This window comes from Dromaius novaehollandiae, chromosome 19 (assembly GCF_036370855.1).
Source record: "Dromaius novaehollandiae isolate bDroNov1 chromosome 19, bDroNov1.hap1, whole genome shotgun sequence".
NCBI lineage: Eukaryota > Metazoa > Chordata > Aves > Casuariiformes > Dromaiidae > Dromaius > Dromaius novaehollandiae.
In genome coordinates, this window is record NC_088116.1 from 4,085,780 (window position 1) to 4,106,417 (window position 20,638).

General features: G+C 39.3%; 1 protein-coding gene across 6 annotated transcripts in view; it reads right to left on the reverse strand.

The window, feature by feature from the left end:
- The window catches only part of VMP1 (vacuole membrane protein 1), a 72,353-nt gene that overhangs the window by 6,662 nt on the left and 45,053 nt on the right, over window positions 1-20,638 (reverse strand). For all 6 annotated transcript variants that reach the window (XM_064523145.1, XM_064523147.1, XM_064523148.1 and 3 more), the window contains 3 exons: window positions 15,504-15,584; window positions 11,724-11,840; window positions 9,149-9,210 (listed from right to left, as the gene is read on the reverse strand). In XM_064523145.1, coding sequence (XP_064379215.1) covers window positions 9,149-9,210; window positions 11,724-11,840; window positions 15,504-15,584 — 260 coding nt within the window. The remainder of the gene's footprint in view (window positions 1-9,148; window positions 9,211-11,723; window positions 11,841-15,503; window positions 15,585-20,638) is intronic.

The window sequence follows — 20,638 nt, forward strand, 5'->3', positions numbered from 1 at the left end:
ATGTAGCACAGTAATACAGAGAATATAAACTTCTACATGCATCCACAGTACTAAAATTCCTTTAACTCATCTTAGTGGGTTAGTTTTGGTTAGTTCTTGTAGTCTTTCAATAAAGTTCAGTCATTTAATCAACCAGCTAATATTTTTGTCACCTAATAGCCAAAGGGGAAAATCACCTTATTGTATACTCCAGATCTCAAATTCTTCAAAAAAAAAAAATATTTAATTACAAACCAGATGCATCCCCCATATATGTATAGGGAAATTCAACTCACTAACCCTGTTGTTATCAAAGGGGGAGAGGGGGAGACTTTGGTAAGTCATAAGCCAGATGCAGGTACCGAGGCAGAAGGAGCAGATTTGCATCATAACTCTGCGCTGCTTCGCACTGACTTTAAGACGCATCTTCAAAAGACGAGTGCAGTTTCAGGAGGCGAGATGCAAACCACAGGCATAGCTACGCATCCGACTAAACAAAGGGAGATGCTGGAAGATAACCCTGTTTGTAGAATAATCTCAAACTAATTCCTGACATTTTCAATTGACAGCAAAGCCTCTTGTCTTCCAAATAAAGAGTATGAGAGAATAAGAAAATAAAAGGACCCTGATCTTAGCTCACCCACGCTTTGCAGTCTGTCACACCAAACCAAACCCCCAGCCACACTGACCCCGGCCCTTCTTCTTAAAGGCTTAAAGTGGAGGTCGCAGAGAGCTGGCGGAGGACTGCGATCAAAAGGGAAAAACAAAACAAAACTGTAAAGTCATTCACTATGAGTCGTCTGTCAAAATAAGCAATGAAATATATTTCCCCAGTCGCTATCCATTGTTCTCCATGGATTTTGCAATTAATGAGTGACAGGGATGCACTGCCAGCCAGCGAGGTACTGCTCTAGCGTCATCTCCCCTTCCAGTACATTTCATTGGAAAGAACAAAGAGACGAGCTACAGTTTTGCAATAATCATCTTTAGAAAAAAATGATCTGGATTTTTTTTGTAAAAAAATAAATACACCTCTGAAGAAATTCTGATTCATAAGAGATTTCAGAAACAGTTAATATTCTTAAACCCAAACTTTTATTTTTTCATTTATTCTGATCCTCTGCTAAAGTCGAATGTTTCACGAGCATTTGAGACTCAATACAGACTTTGAAAAAAATTGTACTACCTTTGTCGCAGCTTAATATAACTAAATATAGCTATCTATATAAAAAACATATTTAGTTTTTAAAAATTATGTATATTCTAATACTACCACAAACACCCATTAAGAATTTTGCTTTCACTGAAAAAAGTACTGTTGAAGTCTGTTTTCAGAAGTATTAACTAGTATTTGTAATTAAATAGATGTATCTTAGATTTTTAATTGTTTTAAGAGACATGATTTCTGTCCAACTGAAAAAAAAAATTGTAGCTTTTTGCACGAATAGAACAAAGCTTTACGTCTCTGGGAAGGATGGCACTACACAGGAGGAATAATCATATGTGAGGAAGTTCTGGGTTTAGCTTAAAAATTACATCAACTATGGACGGATTCTGACGGTATTAGTTGTAAAAATTCTATTCCAGTTACAGTAAAATAGTATGTATACACTACACAATTTATTAATTTGCTTTTAAAATAATGACTGTCAATATTTGACCCATTTAATGCACATCACTAGTAATGAAATCATATGAGCGAATCTTGGAAAATTCATTTTTTTAGCAGAATCTTTTAGACTACATTTAGGAGTTTTCTCAAATACCCCTGGAAGAAGTACCAAACCAAGGCGGGGGTGAGCAGCATTTTTCCTATGCCAACTTAACCAAAACCAAAATTCTACAGTACTTCAGTCAATCACATTTTTACTAATACTAAAACCACTTCTTTTAAACCATTTAATCATAATATTTTTACTTTTGAAAGGCATACTTTTCATTTTGAGATCTGTAAGAGTGCAAGTTACTCTGATTTATTGAAAATCCATAACCTACGCTTCTGGAGTTTATGAACATTCAAATAATTACAAACTGTGCTAAATGCTGAAGTACAGTTCTGTATCAAATGCTGCATTTCTGTATCTCTGCGCTAGCATTTCACAGAAGAGTCATCAGACCCACAATTCAGAATGTAAAGTTCCCATCTTACAAACACCTCTGAACATGTGCATTTCTGCCTACTTTTCCAGAAGAGAAGTGTCAGAATTAGGAAGTATTTTAAGAAACACAGAAGTTGCCATCATAGACCCACATTTTAGGAACATTAATATGGTGTTAAAGTTTCTCATTTCTAACAGATATCAAACAGCAAGTGATTAAGCAGCTGATTAACTTTAAGCAGTTCTGAAGCTCCATTTATTTTGATGGGAGTTAAAAACGTAGGGAAGGACTTTAGCAGCATTCAGCTGAGCATTTTATTCTCTACTCAGCAGCTTATAGGCACAGCTGGGACCAGTCCCTCAGTGGCAACGACCAAGAATCATTAAGCACGAAAGGTCTGAACACATAGAAGTCTGTTTTATCATGAAAAAAATCTGAAGGGAAATGAGAAGCCCAATAACAAATACGGGGCACGAGCAGTCCGGCTCCCAGGCTGAGGCAGCCCATCCGAAAGATGACGCAAGATTGAGTCAGAATCCCATTTTATGGATGATCTCTCTAATATCCGCAGACGTCAATTTAGAAAGACTGTTTAACTACTAACCGATGGATCGATTTTGTCCATCTCTTTAGCTACTAAGCGCACGCACTCTGTCCTTGCTCAGCAACACTGTCTTGCAGGGCTTGGGGACCAGCAGTGTTGTGTACGGTTTGCTATGGTTCAGCTATTTGGCTAGAACAGCCATGGAAAAGCATCCTTTTCAGAAATGCTAGGACTACAATTCAAAATAACGGCAATAGGGATGGAATTTTTTAAACAACAGAAAACACACCAAAAAAAGACTAGAAGGAAAAACTCATTGTGTGCTTTGTGAGCACAAACCACGCGCACACGGGATCTCATCCTGTGTCCTGCAGCAAGCATGGCCTAAGGCCAGAGATTATCTCTTTCTACAAAAACGGCAGTTAAGTGGCACTGAAGAATGTGATGTACTGAGGGAGGGAGTGGGCTGGTACGGGCTCTTCTCTTCCAGTACCTCCCCTTTTTTTTTATTATTATTTTTTCATCAGGCTAGCTATTGACAGCTAGGCCAGACGGCCAAAGCAAAGGCTTTCACCTTCCGAATGAGCATGCAAAAAACCCCATTAAATCACACCAACACCCACACGTGAGCTTCTCTGCGTTGGATTCACATTTCTTTTCACATTCCCCTGCGAGGACACATGAAAAATCCACCTGGCAGCTCAAAAGCAATAAGGCGCTTAGTAAAAGTCACCATATTTGGTTATCTTAGCTGTCCCTCCCTCGAAAGGAGCTAGCGATTTCGCTCCTACATGGTATCGATCTCTTAAAAAAGTCAGAGGTGTTACAAACTCTTGAAAAACTGATGCCAATATTTCCATGCCACTGGCCAGTTGGCTGATTAATCTGCACAGCGGGTTCACTGCCTACCCAGAGCACCTTCCCTCCTGCAAGTTATCTGAGCCTGCAATGGTTAATTTTTTTCCAGACAGTGATCTAAACAGGCTTAACGGTTAGTATTTTAATGAGCTGTCATTTCCTGTGCTGATAAAGATTCTCACAGTATTTAAACCATCCATTTCCCCGAGGCTCGACCAATGCCCGGCTCCTGCGCGCAGTGAGTCAGATCGGACCTCAGCCTCCGGCCTGACTCAGCCGGGCCGCACCGCGCCGCGGCCGCCGGGGCTCGCGGGGACCCGGCCCGAAAGCGGAGCGCAGCCACCCCCGGCTGCGACTCGCCCACTGCCCTGGGGCTCCCGAGCGCTGGGGGAAACGCGGACGTTACCCGTGTGCAGCGTGCTAAACCTGCGGCGAATAAATCTGATTTACGGCCAGGATCAACAGAAACGTTTTGGGGGCTGAAAGGCTGCTGTAGCAGATGCACTTTGGTTTTACAAGACCAAAAATAATAAAACTTATTTGAAGATTAGTGAGTTAAAACTGTTGCACGTTGGAGGACAGTTGTACCTGGAGCTATGCTCCAACCAACACTCACGTTATCCAAGCTGCCACCACAGCGTTTTTCCTTGGGACATTTTGTTATGCTAAAATCAACGCTTTCAAAAATAGCAATTGCAACATATCTTTGAACTGTTCGTTCTTAATTCCTTGCTCGTTGCAAGGAAACCTTTCTTCTGTTGGTAGTTTAAAGATACAGCACAATTTCTGCACACAACTTAGAAAGCAAAAAAAACTCTCGCTTGCTCGGAGGTTAAACCCTACAAGCCTTTTGCAAATAAACATCCGTAATTCTGTTGTGATCCACTGGAAGCTTTTTAACACCAAAGCTGCTCCGATTTCACTCACATCTGCATCCCTTTTGAGATGCTGAAGCCCTTCCCCGTGCGCGCTGAGGCCACGGGGGGAAGGCGTGTTTCGGAGACGCAGCCCCCGGCTTCGGCGAGCCAGTGCTGTGCCGTGCAGGTGCACCGCGCGCATCCCAAAGCGTTTCCCGGGGAGATTTTCAAGCCACTACTCAGTTATCCATTTCCTCAGCTATTTCAGGTTACTTTTGACTGAATTCTCAGTGAAGATGCTAATCGGAGGCAACCTCTCAAGATGTCCTTTAACGAAGCCACTGGTTCAGCAGGATCCGGGCGCGGGAGAAGGGCTTCCTGCAGCTACATCAGCACCGAGGCATTTAAGCAAAGCAGAGGTGCCCCCGGACGGGGCGCGCGGTTGGCCCGGGCTCCGGGGAGAGGGCTCTGCCAAAAGCAGGGCGAGACGGAGCGGCGGCGGCCACCCGGCCCTGTCCCCCCCGGCAGTCGCCCTCCGCGAGGGCCCTGGGAAGCAGACGGCCACGTGGTGCGGCGTCAATCACAGCCGGGGACTCGCTTCACGCGGGGACGGCCGACGGCTGCTGCAGCCCTCGCTATCACAGCGCTTCCCTGACTTATCTATAGTCTAAAGAAATAACCTAAATCTATATTGCAAACTATTTTTGGAAAAAAAAAACAACAAAAAGAAACCCCAAAAACCCACATGCAATCTTTAAGCCGCAAAGTTTCTAGCTGTATCGGTCACCATAGTTCATTCGTATTTTTTTTTCCCCCCTGTAAAAGGCACATCACGCTCCTTACAAGAACCAGCTGAGATTCAGTCGTGAAGCAAACAACTACGGCATAACAAAGAGCCGCAAACTTGGTTTTGTAAAGGCAACAGCTCAAGTATATATTGCCAGAAACCTGGTTTTCCTTTCAGGCGTGTAATCGTTCAAACTGGCTGGCACAACTGGCAAGCACGAAAATCTGGCCCATAGAAAACACCAGATTGAGAAACTGCTCGAAAGCCTGGACGTTTGGGGGGAGATGTTCAGACCCGAGTTAGACCTCACAGGGCTCACGTGTTTCGCCGGCAGAACACAGCACTGACAACTTTTAAAATCTGTGGAAGGATGCAAATCACTGACTTATATTTAAACTTCAAATTAGCTTGATGACTCAGTTCATTAATTCATTGACTAAATTAGTTTCTACTTCTCCTACAATTATAGCAGAGCCTCACTTGCTATAGGCAGCCACTCGCTCATTTTGCTCAAACCCTGGCATGCCGGATGGATCCTACGAGCACTGCTCGGCTATAAAAACAACATGCCTTCCCTCCGAGCAACCATTACGGCAAGCACTACTCTTATTAAGACACTCTGCAGCCTATGCGAGCTTATCATAAAATAGCTATAGTCTAGGGGACCGGAGGGTGCGATTTGTCCCAAAGGGACGCCGCCGTCGCTCGGGAGTTACTTCGCTTGCTGCCTCTGAGATGAAGGCCAGGAGCTGTCTAACGCTACATAAAACATGCTTATGAATTATGCAGATTTCCTTTAGCACAAAAATTGAACGAAGTATGCTAAATTTAAAAAAAAATAGATTTTTCCTTCCGAACATTTACGCAGAAATGACACATCTAGACACTGTTGTGGAGGGTGTACGCTTTGAGCACTACCTCTTGAGCAGTTTTGGGGAGTTCTTAATCCACATTTGAAACTGCCACTTCAAAGAAAACGCGATCATGCTTAAAAGCAATATGCTTAGTGTGACTCCAGAAACAATCCTGCAGCTGTAGGTAAAAAAAATTAAACGGAAAGATTTGAAAGCCAAAAGAAAACCCACAACACACATGATGATTAAACATTGTAAATGGGCTAACTTTGGCCTAAAACCAGCACTTAAGCATTTTACATGGATAATCAGTAAGTTAAACTCATCTGTAAGTCACGGAAAACAAGACAAAACTCTTATACACCCTCTTTCACCACACAAAGCTTAAGTAATGCAACCTGAGAGAAAACATTATCCTCTTTTGGCATCTTCAACAGCAATAATGCAATTTCCAGGGCATTAACTGGCAGAACAGGTTGGTAGCTGTGGGCCTCACGTAAGCCACCAGCACCTCCGTAACCCTCTCCAGCTTTGGTTTCAAGCCTCCCACTGGTTTCAGTTCCTTAAGGCCTTCCGTGTCCCTTCTCCCCGCTACCCCGACCATGCTCCTGCCAAGCCGGCGTCCTGCAACCCGGCTGCCGTGGGCTTTGCCGCGGCCACCCCTCATCCTCTGAGCAGTTTTTACACTAGACACTGCCAATATTTAAATTTTGGGGGGAAAACACTAGCCATCTCAGTTTCCTGTCACATCTACTTTTTCTTTTCCTCCTCCTATATTTAATTAATATAAGAAGTATTTTAGGATCCCTTTGTAATGGCGACCTAGGCAATGAAAGCGTAAAGTCAAAGTACCCTAAACTATGATAAAAAACCTGGTTACGGCAGGTTTAGCATGCAGGGCAAGCAGCATCTGGAAGCAGAAGTAAACAACTACTGAGCTATGGAAAAGATCCACAGATGAATCAGTTTTACTATTACTTTTTTGAGACTCAGGTAGTTACCAAAAAAATCCAATTAGTTAACAAAATCAATTATTCTGAGACCTTAATCCTCTGATGCCTCAGCTTAATCTTCTGTCTACATTTCAATTATCCTCTACATTAACATACTATTTTAAAGTATTGTGCTTAGACATTTGCTAATGTGCAAAAGCAACATCCCAGCAAAGAAGTCACAAGTCAAATTGATGGACAGAATTTGATTAAAGTTACTGACCATTAAATAGATCTATATTTTAATTTAATAATAAGGGTTTTAAGGCAAGCTATTGTTTAACATGTTTCATACTCCACTCAGAAGACATTGATGAGGTAATGCTAGCAGACAGTTTGAGAAAAGTCAACGCTACCGGGACATTCCAAAAATCTTTCTGTCTCCCGAGAACATTTTTTAACTCTGACATCAACCATCTAATAAAATCTGAATCCAGCAGAGGTCTTGTGAATGCATTCTAAGTAATTTGATGCAAAATTATCTCCAAGACAGATGAAGTAGGAAAAAACTACTAGTTTTGGCTCAAAGACTGCAGGAGAGCAAAGCTTTGGAAATACACCTAGCTCAGTAGCAGCATTGATCAAAAATAAAGTAGCAAATTGTCTGGAATGGTTAGTGCTAAGAAAAGCTAACTAATGATTGTTAAGAGTAGCCACTTCTTTTTTTTTTTAATGTTCAAAGCAACAAATTCATTTTGAAGTTTGTTACAAACCAGACTCCCAATCAGAAGATCAGGAAGTAATAAAGTCAGGATCTGTTTCATTAGTGCAATGCCCAGAATGTCTTTTCCGAAACTCCTTCCCTTTGTAAAACATTACTACTTCAAGCTTACATATTTTGAAAGCAGTTATTTCCAGACATTCCTCTCCTGAAACGGTTCTTGGGGTGTGTTTTTTTGGTGTTAATGTGAACATAGTTATTTCAGTTTAGGTAGCAAAGTGGCAATCAACATGCCCCATATAACAAGTGAAAGGCCTTGGAAAAGTAAAAACGCCTTAGAATTTATGTTATGCTTGGAATATCTACGTTAGGTATCTAGTGAAAAAAAAAATAAAAAAAAACCCTTTTCTATTCAAATGTTAGAGAATCATATTTAAAACTTTAAACCTGCATTCCTGCCATTACAGGAATCTAATCAGAAACAAGGCAGCATTTTTTCCTCCCGAGTACACAGCTGTTCCTTGAACAATTAAGTACGATTTTGTGATGAAATACTGAATGAGTCTATCTAGTTGCATATATTTAAGACTAATGAGTTGTACATTTTGTTTGTCTTTAAACAGTTTCATGAACTGCTTCATGGTTAAAGAGGCACCGTTGAGATCACATTTGTTGGATTACGAGGCAGGAAGTGTTAACATCAGCAATGGAATTTAAAATTACACATATTTGATGACTGAACAGGTAGATGTGAGGCAAAAATCTAGCACTTGATCATCAGTTTCCAGTCTTCATTCAAACCCACTCGGGCAACATAGAAGTACGTAGATTTAAATTATCTTTTTTAAAACTTTTGTTATCTGGGTTTTGCTCTACTTTCTTGCTTGAAACTAAGATTTTTACTTTAAAAAAAAAAATCTGTTGCTAAAGAACTCAGTCCCTAAAAAAGATAAGCTTTCTCAAAACAGGAACAGTTTAGCCACGAAAACTGTGATTTTGCCTATTAAAAAGACATGTTTAATATAATGGAGATATCACTCTATACATTGAGCTTTTAATTCTGATACTTTGTAAGACATTTAATATTTTAAGTGTATGAGGTCAAATGTATGAGGTCAAATTATGGAAAACATTTATCAGCCACTTTGGACATGGCATAAATCACAGTTCCCTCATTTTTTTGTCATGGGATCACAATGCAGCATTGAAGAAAGCGAATAAAAGACATAATCTATTTGCAGCTAAAAATGTTGCAATCTATAATTGGAATAGTTGTATCATATTTCTGGGTGAAAGCTAAACGTAGGTATTATATACTAAGGCCATCTGACCTTCAGTGCTATTATGTTTCTTGAAGTACTTGAAGCCTTTGAGGCGAGGCATGAAGTCGCAAATTAGCTGTTGGCCAAAGCTTGCACTTAGAAGTAAAGCACAATTTTCAGCACATCTGATTTGACTCCTCCAGTATTTTTCCACTTAATGAGTGAAGGTATTACTGTGTTAAAGAATTACTCACCCGATTAGGGACACCATCTGCTCCACTATATGTTTGCTGAATGTTATAATAACAAAAAGTTTCTGTTGGAAGGAAAATGGCAGTTAGAGAAATGTTTGATCAAAAGGGAAGCAAAGACAATGGAGTACGACAATTTACGTTCCTTTCCAATTAAACAGATTCTCCTGCACTTACAGATAGTTTTCCCTTCACTTTTCTTTCAAGGTCCTTGTTTTTTCAATACCATTTTCAAGAACAGGCAGAACAGAGGAAAGCTATTTACTCTATTATTCTATTTCCTCATAGATTTCATTTCTTGCAATGTTTCTGTAGCTTGTGTTACTAACCAATTGCATCCTCCCCAAACTTAAATTCCCAGAAGCTCAAGGTCACTTTACTCCATCAACAATGTTTTAATGGAAAAACAGTCATCACTGTGCAGAAAAATTCACATCCCCTTACACATAAGCACATGTACTTAAAGATCACAAAAGTGAAAATAATGAATCTTTTAGCCCCAATTTATGTGCTTCAGAGAGAAGCACAACAAAGAAATACTTAGTGAAGAACAAAATAAGAGCCTTTGCATATCTATCTGTTCAAGAAAATTATCATTTAATTATGACTTATTATTATTGCTCTTATGCAATAGATTACTTGAAACAGTAATTTTAATGTAAGACAATTCTAACACAAGTGATTTTGCATAAAATCCCAATGCCTATAATTTTACCATTCACTTCACTTATAAAATGTGTTAAAATTTTATTAGAATAACTTTTGCTAGTTCTTTTGTCACATTTGATAGCTTGCTCATTTGCAAAGAGTGAGCAAGACCATGTGTAGATGTGTGTACACACACACAGTTCCCATAGTCTCCTTAAATCAATTTAAACATGACCTAATGAGAAGAGCATTCACTAGTCTGGGAATAAGGGATGTGACTAGAACTACACAAAATGATTTTGTGGTCCAGAGGAAGAGGCCAGTTAAAAGCAGCTCCAGGACGGCTACTAAGCCAGAGCCACTGGCTTCCTGTCTAGAGAAAGATTTCATTAAAAGCCTTTTCCACGACCGTTACGTTTCCCAAATTCCAAATCACAGCAAGATCGCTACAAAAGTCAAGGTTATTGCACAACTGTATGCTTGAAGTAAAACGTCACAGAAAACAAAATACTAATAGCTAAACATACTACAAAATGAAATGATTTACCAGCTGTACATGACACTGGGAAATATTTGTTGCTTACATTACATCTGAGTGTAGAGCACTAAATTACATAGCGAACATTCTCCTAGCTAAACAAGGCAAATAAAATAAGTGAATATTACATAAGTACTATTTCACTTGAGTCTTTTCTACATTGCCAGAACAAACTCTAACTTTACACATATTTAAAAGCAGAAGTGTTCAAGTAACACAAAACTAAGTGTGAAGAAAAAGTAGTCTTGTCACAATACATAAAACAATTCTCAGAGCCACTTATCTCCCATTTCAACACTGTGCAAAGTAAAATAACTATTTACAAAAAGATGGGCCAAAAAAAGGTTGAAGATTGAAGTTTCCTATTCAGGGCAGAAGGAAGAAATTTTTAAGCAGCTTGAGGAGGGTACTAGAAGAGTAATCTTATACCTCTGCTGGCTTCTGCTATTTTAATGTAGTGACAGCAAACTTTTCCAAGCAGCGCAGCTACAGGCACTGCATCAGCGCTATGGAGACGCTTAAAAAAAAAAAAAAAAAAAAAAAAAAAAAAAAAAAAAAAAAAAAAAAAAAAAAAAAAAAACAACCCAGCTGAGAACGCTGGTTCTAATTATTACAAGTCAAGTGTTGTAGTTCATGATATAGCACTATAACCACACCGCCCCCAGTAAACAGTCTGCAGGGAATCAGTCCTTCATCCTGCATTGGACAAAATGGTGATGCCTTTTAAAAGCGAGACTCAACATTTTTGAAAGGAACCTGAAATCCTGATTGTCAAACTCAGAACATCCCGAAGGCTTTGAGTTAGCTACAAGGACTGAGCAGACACTCTCTAAAATCAGGCCCTTTTAAAATATCCTAGATCAACTACCCCAAAATTTACTAACCATGCTCAAAAATTATGGTCAATACGCCCACAGACATCCCCTCAGATTGCTTTTTGCAAAGAGCAGGACCTGAAAGGACTGGGATTTTCTTCACACATTAAACTGAGATAAAAGAGAACATTTAAAAGTACTGCTTAGCTGGTATAGGCTAGTTGCAGTGCTCTTTGAAATGAGTACTTGTTACCAAAAAGGCAAGTTCATTATTAGTACGAAGTCCTTTCAGTCTGGTAAAAACCGTAGGTAAATAACTTGGCTAACCACCAATTTCCTGAGTGGTGTAGGCAGCGAGCTCATTAGCTTGTTGCCATAAATTATTCAGTTGCCTAAGTTTTGAGCATAAGAAGCCTAGCAGATCCTTTATTGTAAATCCTTTGCACCAAATTAATTTCCACTACTGCAGGTCAGGAAGGGAGACTCCAGAATTCAGTACGAAGCACCACCGTGCAAGAGGCCTCTGCAAAAAAAAGCCCTCATCCCAGAGCCCCCAGGGAGGGGGGCATCTACTTGCCTGGATGTGCATTTTAATTACTGCCTTCCCAATCAGGGTGGCACCAAAGAAGGTCCAGAAGGGAACCAGAAAGTGTCCGCACGTTATGCCGGCCAGGTCGAACAGCGGGTTTGGAATCTAGGAAGTGCAAGGGAAAGAAGTTCATGAGTTGGAGCATTTAACGCAGACAAACAGGAACATTACAGACTTTGAAAAATGAACATTTTCCCCTTATTCAACTTGATCCGAAACTCTTGTGTCTCAATACTTACAAAAATGCTAGTGCTACACCACATAACTTAAATCTCAGGGATTCAGCTAGACAGTGTCCCAGACAATTCCATTCTGATGGTCACTCCTTACCCCCGGATTATAAAAAAGCTGACAAAAAAAGTTTTCCATGTGAAATGCACAGAAACCACAGTAAAGCCATTCTGAGTGATTTATCAAATTTTCTCACTGACAAGCACATCGTTCCTGGAAGCCAGTGTTCAAAATGATCCCCAATGATTTCCATCTGAAAAAGTGCATTAAAAACTGGCATTTATAGTCATATGTATCCAGTTTAAAAGCACTGATTAGATTTTATTAAGCACATGCATTTAATTTAAAATTAAAAGATTTTTTTTTATTGTTAAACCCTTGGCTTGACATGTGGTATTGTGATACTATCTGTAAAATATTTTTGAAATTAAACCAAGAAAATATCAAAATTCCAACCTTTCACACTTTGCATGCAGTACGGGGCAGGCCGTCTGGGTAAACACACGGGGTATATTTAAGTTAGAGTAGCAGTATGTTACCCTGCTAATATCCTGAGTTGTTTGTGTTGTTTTGTTACCCAAACAAACAGTGTAGATATTTAAAGAGCACTAAAACAAACAAACAACAAAAATACCCTTTGCAACTGAATGGAAATCTGAAATGTGTGAGAAAGCTCACGAGGGTTGTGCCTCGCTGTTATAGGCTAGCAATTCAAATTTATGAGCACCCACACCACCACCTGCATAGGAAGAAATCCAAAACAGTCTCTAACCATGCCCTGAAACGGTCTCTAAACATGCCCCGCTTCAGCTGAAATGACTCTTTACCTCTGGCAGCTGTCTTGGGCGTAGAAGTGAGTCAATGATTTACTTATGCCACCGCCAGATAACTGCGCTCCTCTGAGCCAAGTCTGCTCTAGGTATTAAGCATGTTCTTTGCAGTTTTTTTGTTTTGTTTTTTTGGTAAAGTAACAGCATATTTTAATTACTGTATTAATACCGCTGTAGAAGGGGCAATATGCTTTAGCGAGGGGCAACTGTGGGTATCACAAACACATCAAACATATCACAGTAAAAAAAATTACTTAACATGTCCACGTTAGGGTATAAACATGTATTAGCGGGTCAAGGAGGGTTAAAACAAATTAAAAAAAAAAAACCATCGCACAGACACACTACTGAGAAGTGCCAAAGATGCCCACGAAGACAGCTGGGCAAATTCGCGCTCGTCCCCGCCAGGCGCTCGTGCAGGGCTAAGCCTGGCTGTCCTTCCCCAGAGCCGCCTTTATGCAGGAATCAGGCTCAGGAAAAAGCTTGGCTTTCCTTTTGCCTTTAAACAACACTACACCAATTAATTTCACTGGATAAATTCGCAAAGGCTTAAATTCAATTTGATTGTGGCTCTCTGCCCATCAAGCAATGCCTTCACAATGCTACAGCCACCTGTAGCTAGGACATTTATTAGCACTTCAGTCTAGTTCTCCCTCCCTCCCTGAAAATACTGCCAGCCAAAATACTGTTTAAAATCCAAAACTAAAATGGCAATTATGAGGGGGGCATAGTTGTGAATCCCTGTACTAGTTCGCTGCCTCTCCCACGCCTCACCTCACCCTTCGGTTCTGCTTTGTGATTATTCTGCAAACACAGGACGTGTACAAATCCTCAGATGTACCTGGCGGATTCGTGGTCTCCCATCCCTGCCCAACCCCGGGCAGCCTACGTCAGCGGAGGAAGCTGCTCAGACCACGTTTAAGAACGGTGCACCAAGTAGGTAAGAAGTTAAGCAAACGGTTAAGCGTTACTAAGCAGGAACTACGAGGAGTGTACGCATCACCTCTCATGTTTACCAACTCCTTCCTCATGCTCTCCATCTACTTCCCATGTCCAAGCCGCTGTTCTCACGAAACCAGACAGACAAGCCAGCCCCGGCAGTGATGCCTCACAATGTGGTGACTAGAGAAAAACGAGTCAGAGCCAGGGCCGAAGCAGGCTGAGAGCCTACCGGGTGGAAAGGCTGAAAGAGCTCAGGAACCTACGGCTCCACTCCAAGCATGAAGACAGTTCAAAAGATTAGTAAACAGAAGTTGTACGCCAGTGACTGTAATCAGATCAATCTTTCCAGCCCATACAGGTTACTTACATTTGAGAAACAGATAAGATTGTCCTGTGGACAATGCAGGAAACAGAGACGCTAGGCGAGGGGTGGAATCAATACCTCACCAGCGGAGCAGCTGGCTAATGGCTGTGGTTAGTCCAGAAGAATGGGATCATCGGGGACCTACAGCTCCCCCCTCCACTGTAGTCAGATTTCTGTGCATTTGTGTGGGGGGGAGAGAAAAACAAGCCACATCATTCCTACCACTTTTCATTAACCTTCCAGAGAGATTTAAACCTCAAATAGCTCAGTACTTTTTGACTCCAAAAGAGCATTTGGCCTACTTAAAACACTGAAATAGCATCAGTGGAGATGCTTGGATCAACTCTTGCTTAGGGAGAAAAAGCTACAGATAGTTTGTATTCCTTTTAGCTTTAACTCTGAAACTGGTTTCCATCCTCTGGGCTCCCTCTGGCTCCTAGTGACACAATGACCCAAAGACATTCCCGAGTCAGAAGAACTTCTATGGATGGAAATCCTAATCAGAATTTGTACATGTTGTTTCCCACTCTTCAATCTGTGTGTATCTTAGAATCTAAAAATGTCACGAACCATAAGCCATACTACATAAACATTTGCAGAAATGATACTAGGACTCCAGCAAACTTGATAGTAGCAATACAGCTCTGCTGTATCTTGCCAGCCCATCACCTGAGCCAGAAAATCACACCAGGATCACTGTCAGTGGAGTGAGGGGCACAATCTGAGCTGCCAACTACCCCTAACACAGGGCAGCAAGCAGCAGAGTGCAATATGCCCCTGCCAGGGAAGACGAGGCCTCCACCAGCTAATGCAGGAAGCATCCCTGGTCTGAAACAGAAGTGTAGAAACTTAATCAGTTTTAAGAATGTCTAAGTTCAGTCTCTTGCAAGTCTTGCTGAAGGTGATGAGTTTTTTGTGCCTTATAGAGAACCATCCTGTCTTTTATCAGGTTTTACCACGTCAAGCTGAATTAATCACTATCTCTTGGAAAAAGCCACCCCAGGAACTAAAGGAACTCAACGGGTCACTTGCTGAATAGCTCTTTCCTGCTAGCTTAAAAAGGAAACAGTACTATTTCGAACTCATTTTTCAAATAGAACTAGTGTCTAGAACTACAACGGTACAGTTTAAGGAATGGATAATTGTTAACTCTGCTTTTACGCAGAAGTGTGTTGGGTACTAACCTAGGGCTGGAGTTTCTCCATGCTATTGCACTTGCAAGCTCCCCTGCCACCCCATTTCCCGGAGTGCCCCGGAGCACACAGAACCAGCAAGACAAGGCACGCAGCTCCACGGGAGCTCAAACAAGACCAAGCCACAGTTCAGAGTACCGACTCCAATGCAATACAGTCAGCCTGCAGTGCGTGATTACAAACCTCTCTGCTATAGAAATGAACTTACTGAAGCACAGGCCAAAATGCCGAAGAACCCAACTTTCTGCACCAGGTTCTGGACAGCCAGTTTAGCCCGGGAAGCAAAATCCTGCGAACAAGAAAACAAAGTCATTAACAAGGCAAAACCAAAACGGACACACTTTAAAGCTTGTGTGATTTCAATATCTCAGCTCTCTCCCCCAGGCTTTGGGATTTCCTAATCAGCAATTGGGAGAATTTTTAAAACAAAAAGGTGAACCTGAAACTCTAGGGCTTGAGGGAGGAGGGAGAAATTTAAAATGCTCAATGTGAAAATCTGACGGCTCACATGCATTGAGTTTATTTTTCCTCACAGACTTGGTTCTTCAAAACTCTGCAACAGCACTAAGTTCTACTCTACTTTTCTCCCCACACCTTTGAATTGCTGATGCTGCTGAAGCAAAGGGAATTAATTCCTTCAGACCTCATACAATGATAAAAAGGTACTTTCCAAAAAGGCAAAGCCAGAGTATAATAATACCCTGGCATCTTTGCTCCAAAGCACAGGATCTTTATCAAAATAGGCTAAATATAGGTTTTATCCACAACAGATTTCACAAGGAAAGACCTTTATCGATAAATAATGAAATTCTAAATTCCACACTACAAGATAACTTTAAGATGATCCACCATAATTCAATTTACGCAGTCTTAACTCTGTTACAGTTCTGTTGAAAACTTCCATACTATATAACAATGCAAGTGAACTCCAATTGACAAAATTCTTGTATACTATTTAAATTCTGAAGTACTGAACTGATAACTTTTTATGCCAGATAAAATATTTGTGATAAGGCCATTTACTATGCTTTACTGCTTGGAAAAGAAGTGTAAACTTCTCTCCACTACAATGCTTTAAAATAAAAGGGTGACAAATTCACAAGGAAAAAATATCAATTCTTACAGAAATCAAAAAAATTCTATTTATTATGCACCATATTAAAAAAGACAAATACTACAACTTAAAGAAAAAAGCCAAATAAGTGAGATTTCCTACATCTTAAAATAGGACTTTTTAAAACCAGGAACATATAAAACTTTTAGAATACCATAAAAAGGACCAATTTGCTAACTTTATACAGAAGTGACACCTCAGGACTTCATGATCCAACTCCTGAATCTCTCATTGCAAAACAGAATAGGTGAAATATTTATTCTGTGTTGAAAACCTGTTCCTGACACTTTTCTGTTTATCTTCTAGGATACATACAGTACGCATGAGTGACTAAATCTTATTCCCAGCGAGGCTGAAACCAAGCACTGAACTTATTTTAGTAGGAACGGGTCTAGAACATACCTATATGATAGGTGAACTATGATTTTTCATGCTTTTGAATTACAAGATTGCATTTTGACACAAACTGTTATTTATAACAAAACATGATAATTTACCAGTGAACTGAGTCCAAAAATCTTGCACAATTGAGGGCAGTTCTTTCTCAAACTGAAATTCCCTCAAATATTATTTCCAAGTAACGAAACAAATATGAAACAACTTAATATATGAGCACTAATATGGGTCTCCTCAACCCCCAAAAACACACGTTCAGTCCCACTGAGGATTTAGAACATGAACTGTAAGGAAACAAGTTTCTTTAAACAGTGTGATCACACAGCTATCAATAAAGAAAATAAAATGTAGCACACTAAGGAAATAAGAGGTACTCTTATTCCTTAACCAAATACAAACGTAGAAATACATTTTTAAGACTTTCTCTACTATTTAATTTAAAAGGAAAAAATTTACTGAAGTGTAACAGTAAAATTGCCCTTTTAGCAACACAATTTTTCCTTTGAAAAGGTGAACTGAAAAAGTAGTGCCTTCTCTATAGGAATTTCATAAGATGCCTCCCCCTGTACTCTGCAGCAGAGCTGAATATGACCCTGATACTTTCAGTTCCTATTTTGCTCACCATTTCACAATGCTCATGGGGTTAGAACAATATTTGCACTTTTATAAACCAATCAAGAACTTTACACAGCTCCATAAGTCTCATTTTAAAATATCTTTAAAATAAAACACTATAATCCAATTATTCAAATAGATCCATGAAGTGGACCTTTCAATGGAAGTAGTTTCTATTGAAATTTTAACATTTTTACATTATCTTAAAGACTGTATTGCTAATATTCTGTTGTTTAATGTTCACAAGCTGGAATTGGAAACAAACTCTCTAGCAAATGATCTATAAAACAGCACTTGCAGCAAAACTAGTTTAAAAATATATGCCATTATAATTATATATAAAGACTGTGTTAGCCTACTTTAAGTACAGTATATCATTTTTTCTCAGATTCTTAAAAACAAACACAGTTTCCCTCACCCAAATTTCTAGATTGCTGCAAAACTCAGGACTGTCTTAGAACTAATTTTTTTCCCTCCAGCTAAAAGCATACATTTTGTATTTAAAAAACAATAATAAAAATGCTAAAAAACATAACAAAAGTTTGTCTCTAAAAAATATTGGGGCCATTTTTCTTACCTTATTACTTCATAAGGTTTCTTTTTTTTAATTTTTATTCTTTGTTTACATTCACTATCCATTACAAAGTATTCCATGGAAAATACAGCTACAGTTCTTAAAGTTTCAGTCAAGAACTTCTAAACTGCCTTCCTTTTTTAAACTTTCTAAATAAACTCAAAAGAGATAAATTTAGTGTTTTTCCCCCTGTTTTCTATGACCTAATATAATCACAGCTAGAAATAATTTGCATAGCAATATATAGATCAGGGTTGCAATAAAGCTATGTATTTGCAGCCTTCACATTTACTTTAATGAAACCAGGCTCAGAAATGCTGGTATTTGGTTGCTTCCTTAAATTTCGTTCGTCAAATCTTTGAGACATCTGCAATAATAAAAAAACCCTTAAAAGTTTCATTTCTCAGCGAATACAATCAGTTTCACAACTTTTACCTATTTCACAATGCAATCTTTCTGTTATAAAGCCTGCATAGGGAACAATCTTTTCTATTTTTTTTTTTTAAGTGTTTGAAATAAAACAACTTTCACAACAAATAGCTTAAAAAAAAAGACATAAAAGTTCAGCTACTTACAGGCAAAACATATTCCCCCAAAATTAAAGTATTTAGACTGGACTCGACTCTCAGCTAACGTGATTCACTCTCTACAGCACTTCAGGATACTTTTGCTCACTATGTCCCTATCAAAGATGACTTGTTTTTTTTGGTTTGGAAATAGATTTCTTCTGACTGCTGCAATACCGGCAAAGGAGGTTAAGTGATTAAACATTACTTCATTGTGTTAATCATCAGATCTCAAGAACTGGAATGGAAATAAGAGGCATAAAAAGGTCAGTGGTGAAATACTGATTCACAAGTCTCAGCTGGCGGCTTGAGGAGATTTGCTTCATATCTGCCTTCAGTAAAATGGCACATTTTATTGATACCAGCATTTCATTACTATATGTTACAAAAGCAAAAAACCCTCCCAAATCCCCAAACCTAAAGGGACAGTAAAAAGAAATTAAACATTTTGTTGCTAAGCAAAATGTATCACAAAGTTCCTCTTCTGGAAAAGCATTACGGTACAACTTTGTTTATAACTTAACATGTACCATTTACCCCTATGAAAGCACCCTGCTTCTCAAAAGAGCGAATGGACAATCTCGCCTCACCTACAAGGCTTCATCCTACTCCTTTTTTATCTTGTTTACATTTATAAGTTACATCTGTATTTCTTCTTCATTTTAAAATGAGTTGCACAAGTTTTTGTGTATTTTAGTGACTTACATTCCAGTGGATTTAGTTAACATGTTCAAGCAGCAAAACTCTGTTTTGACTCTTTTCTCCTCTGCAACACTGACTTAGCATCAGAACACAGAATGGTCTCAATTTATTGGTCACAATGAAATTATGAAGACTTCTTTATTTTCTTAATCTCTGAAAACAGAGAGTGTTGACGGATCCACAGCAAACAACTAGTCGAAGGTTACCAAGGAGATCGGAATAGTCAGCATTGGACTGGATCCTATAGTCCTCAAAGAAACAATCCCTACGGCTCAGCAGAAGCTGCACAGATGGGCCTATAAGGATTATGTAATATCACAGTTTATTTTCTAACATGAAGTTGCAACCATTTATTAGGAGTGTCAAGAAAGCTCTGAGTGCCTATCACAAACCAATTCCTCCGTGCGCACAGCAGTGATGAGAGCTATCAGTCCCTGGCAGATATGATCCAGAGTTAGATTGATTTGAGGCCCACAAAAAACTTTTCTTGCAACTACCACATTTTATTTCTGGTGCAAATATTTCAAGTGCTTTACAAATGTGTTTACTGGATATAGTGCAAAGAGAAAGGGCAGTAATGATGCGGAGAGAATACATAAGAACAACACTAAATTCAATCCGAAGTTCATAGTGCATGTGTGCTCTACTAGTAAGAGCAGACAGGGCCTTAATGCTTAAAGCTTCCACCTTAATTCAGGTGGAAGTCAGTGATGCAAGTACTAAGGCAAATGCTCAGGCAGGACATTAGTTACCTAGCAGATGTCAGCCTTCAAAAGTTCAAAATAGGTTTTTGGAAAGGGATAGAGAGGGATTACGTGGAATTTGTTACTCTACCAAAAAACAGAATCAAGAATGAACATTGAAAAAAAATAATAAGAAAAAACAGAGAAACTGAAATCTGAAGTGAATGTGTTGCACCTTGATGGAACTGATCCTCTAAAAAAAAAATGAGAATACCAAAGTTGCTGTAGAGATAGGTAGGATTCATCCTAGTGTCAGACACCCCTGATGCGAGTGTGTGACTTGTACGTAAACAAAAGTGGACAATACTTCAAGATTTGAGCAGTTTATATTATAATATTAATTTCTTACTAGAAACAAAGTTAAATCATCTGAATAATAATCTGAGCAGGAGAACATTTTTCCCCAAAGACAGAAGACAACATATTAAACTACTGTCTATTAAAATTATAAATTCCTTAACATTTAAAAAGCTGCCTACAAAGACAGTGCCCCTTTTTATGTAAAAATCTGAGTTATGTTAAAAATGAGCTGCACAATATTTTGCTTCTTCTGGCTTTCTATTACAACACAATGGAATCAAACACAACTGATGGGAGAATGACCATTTGTGGTCAGGCAGCGAATTCTAGAAT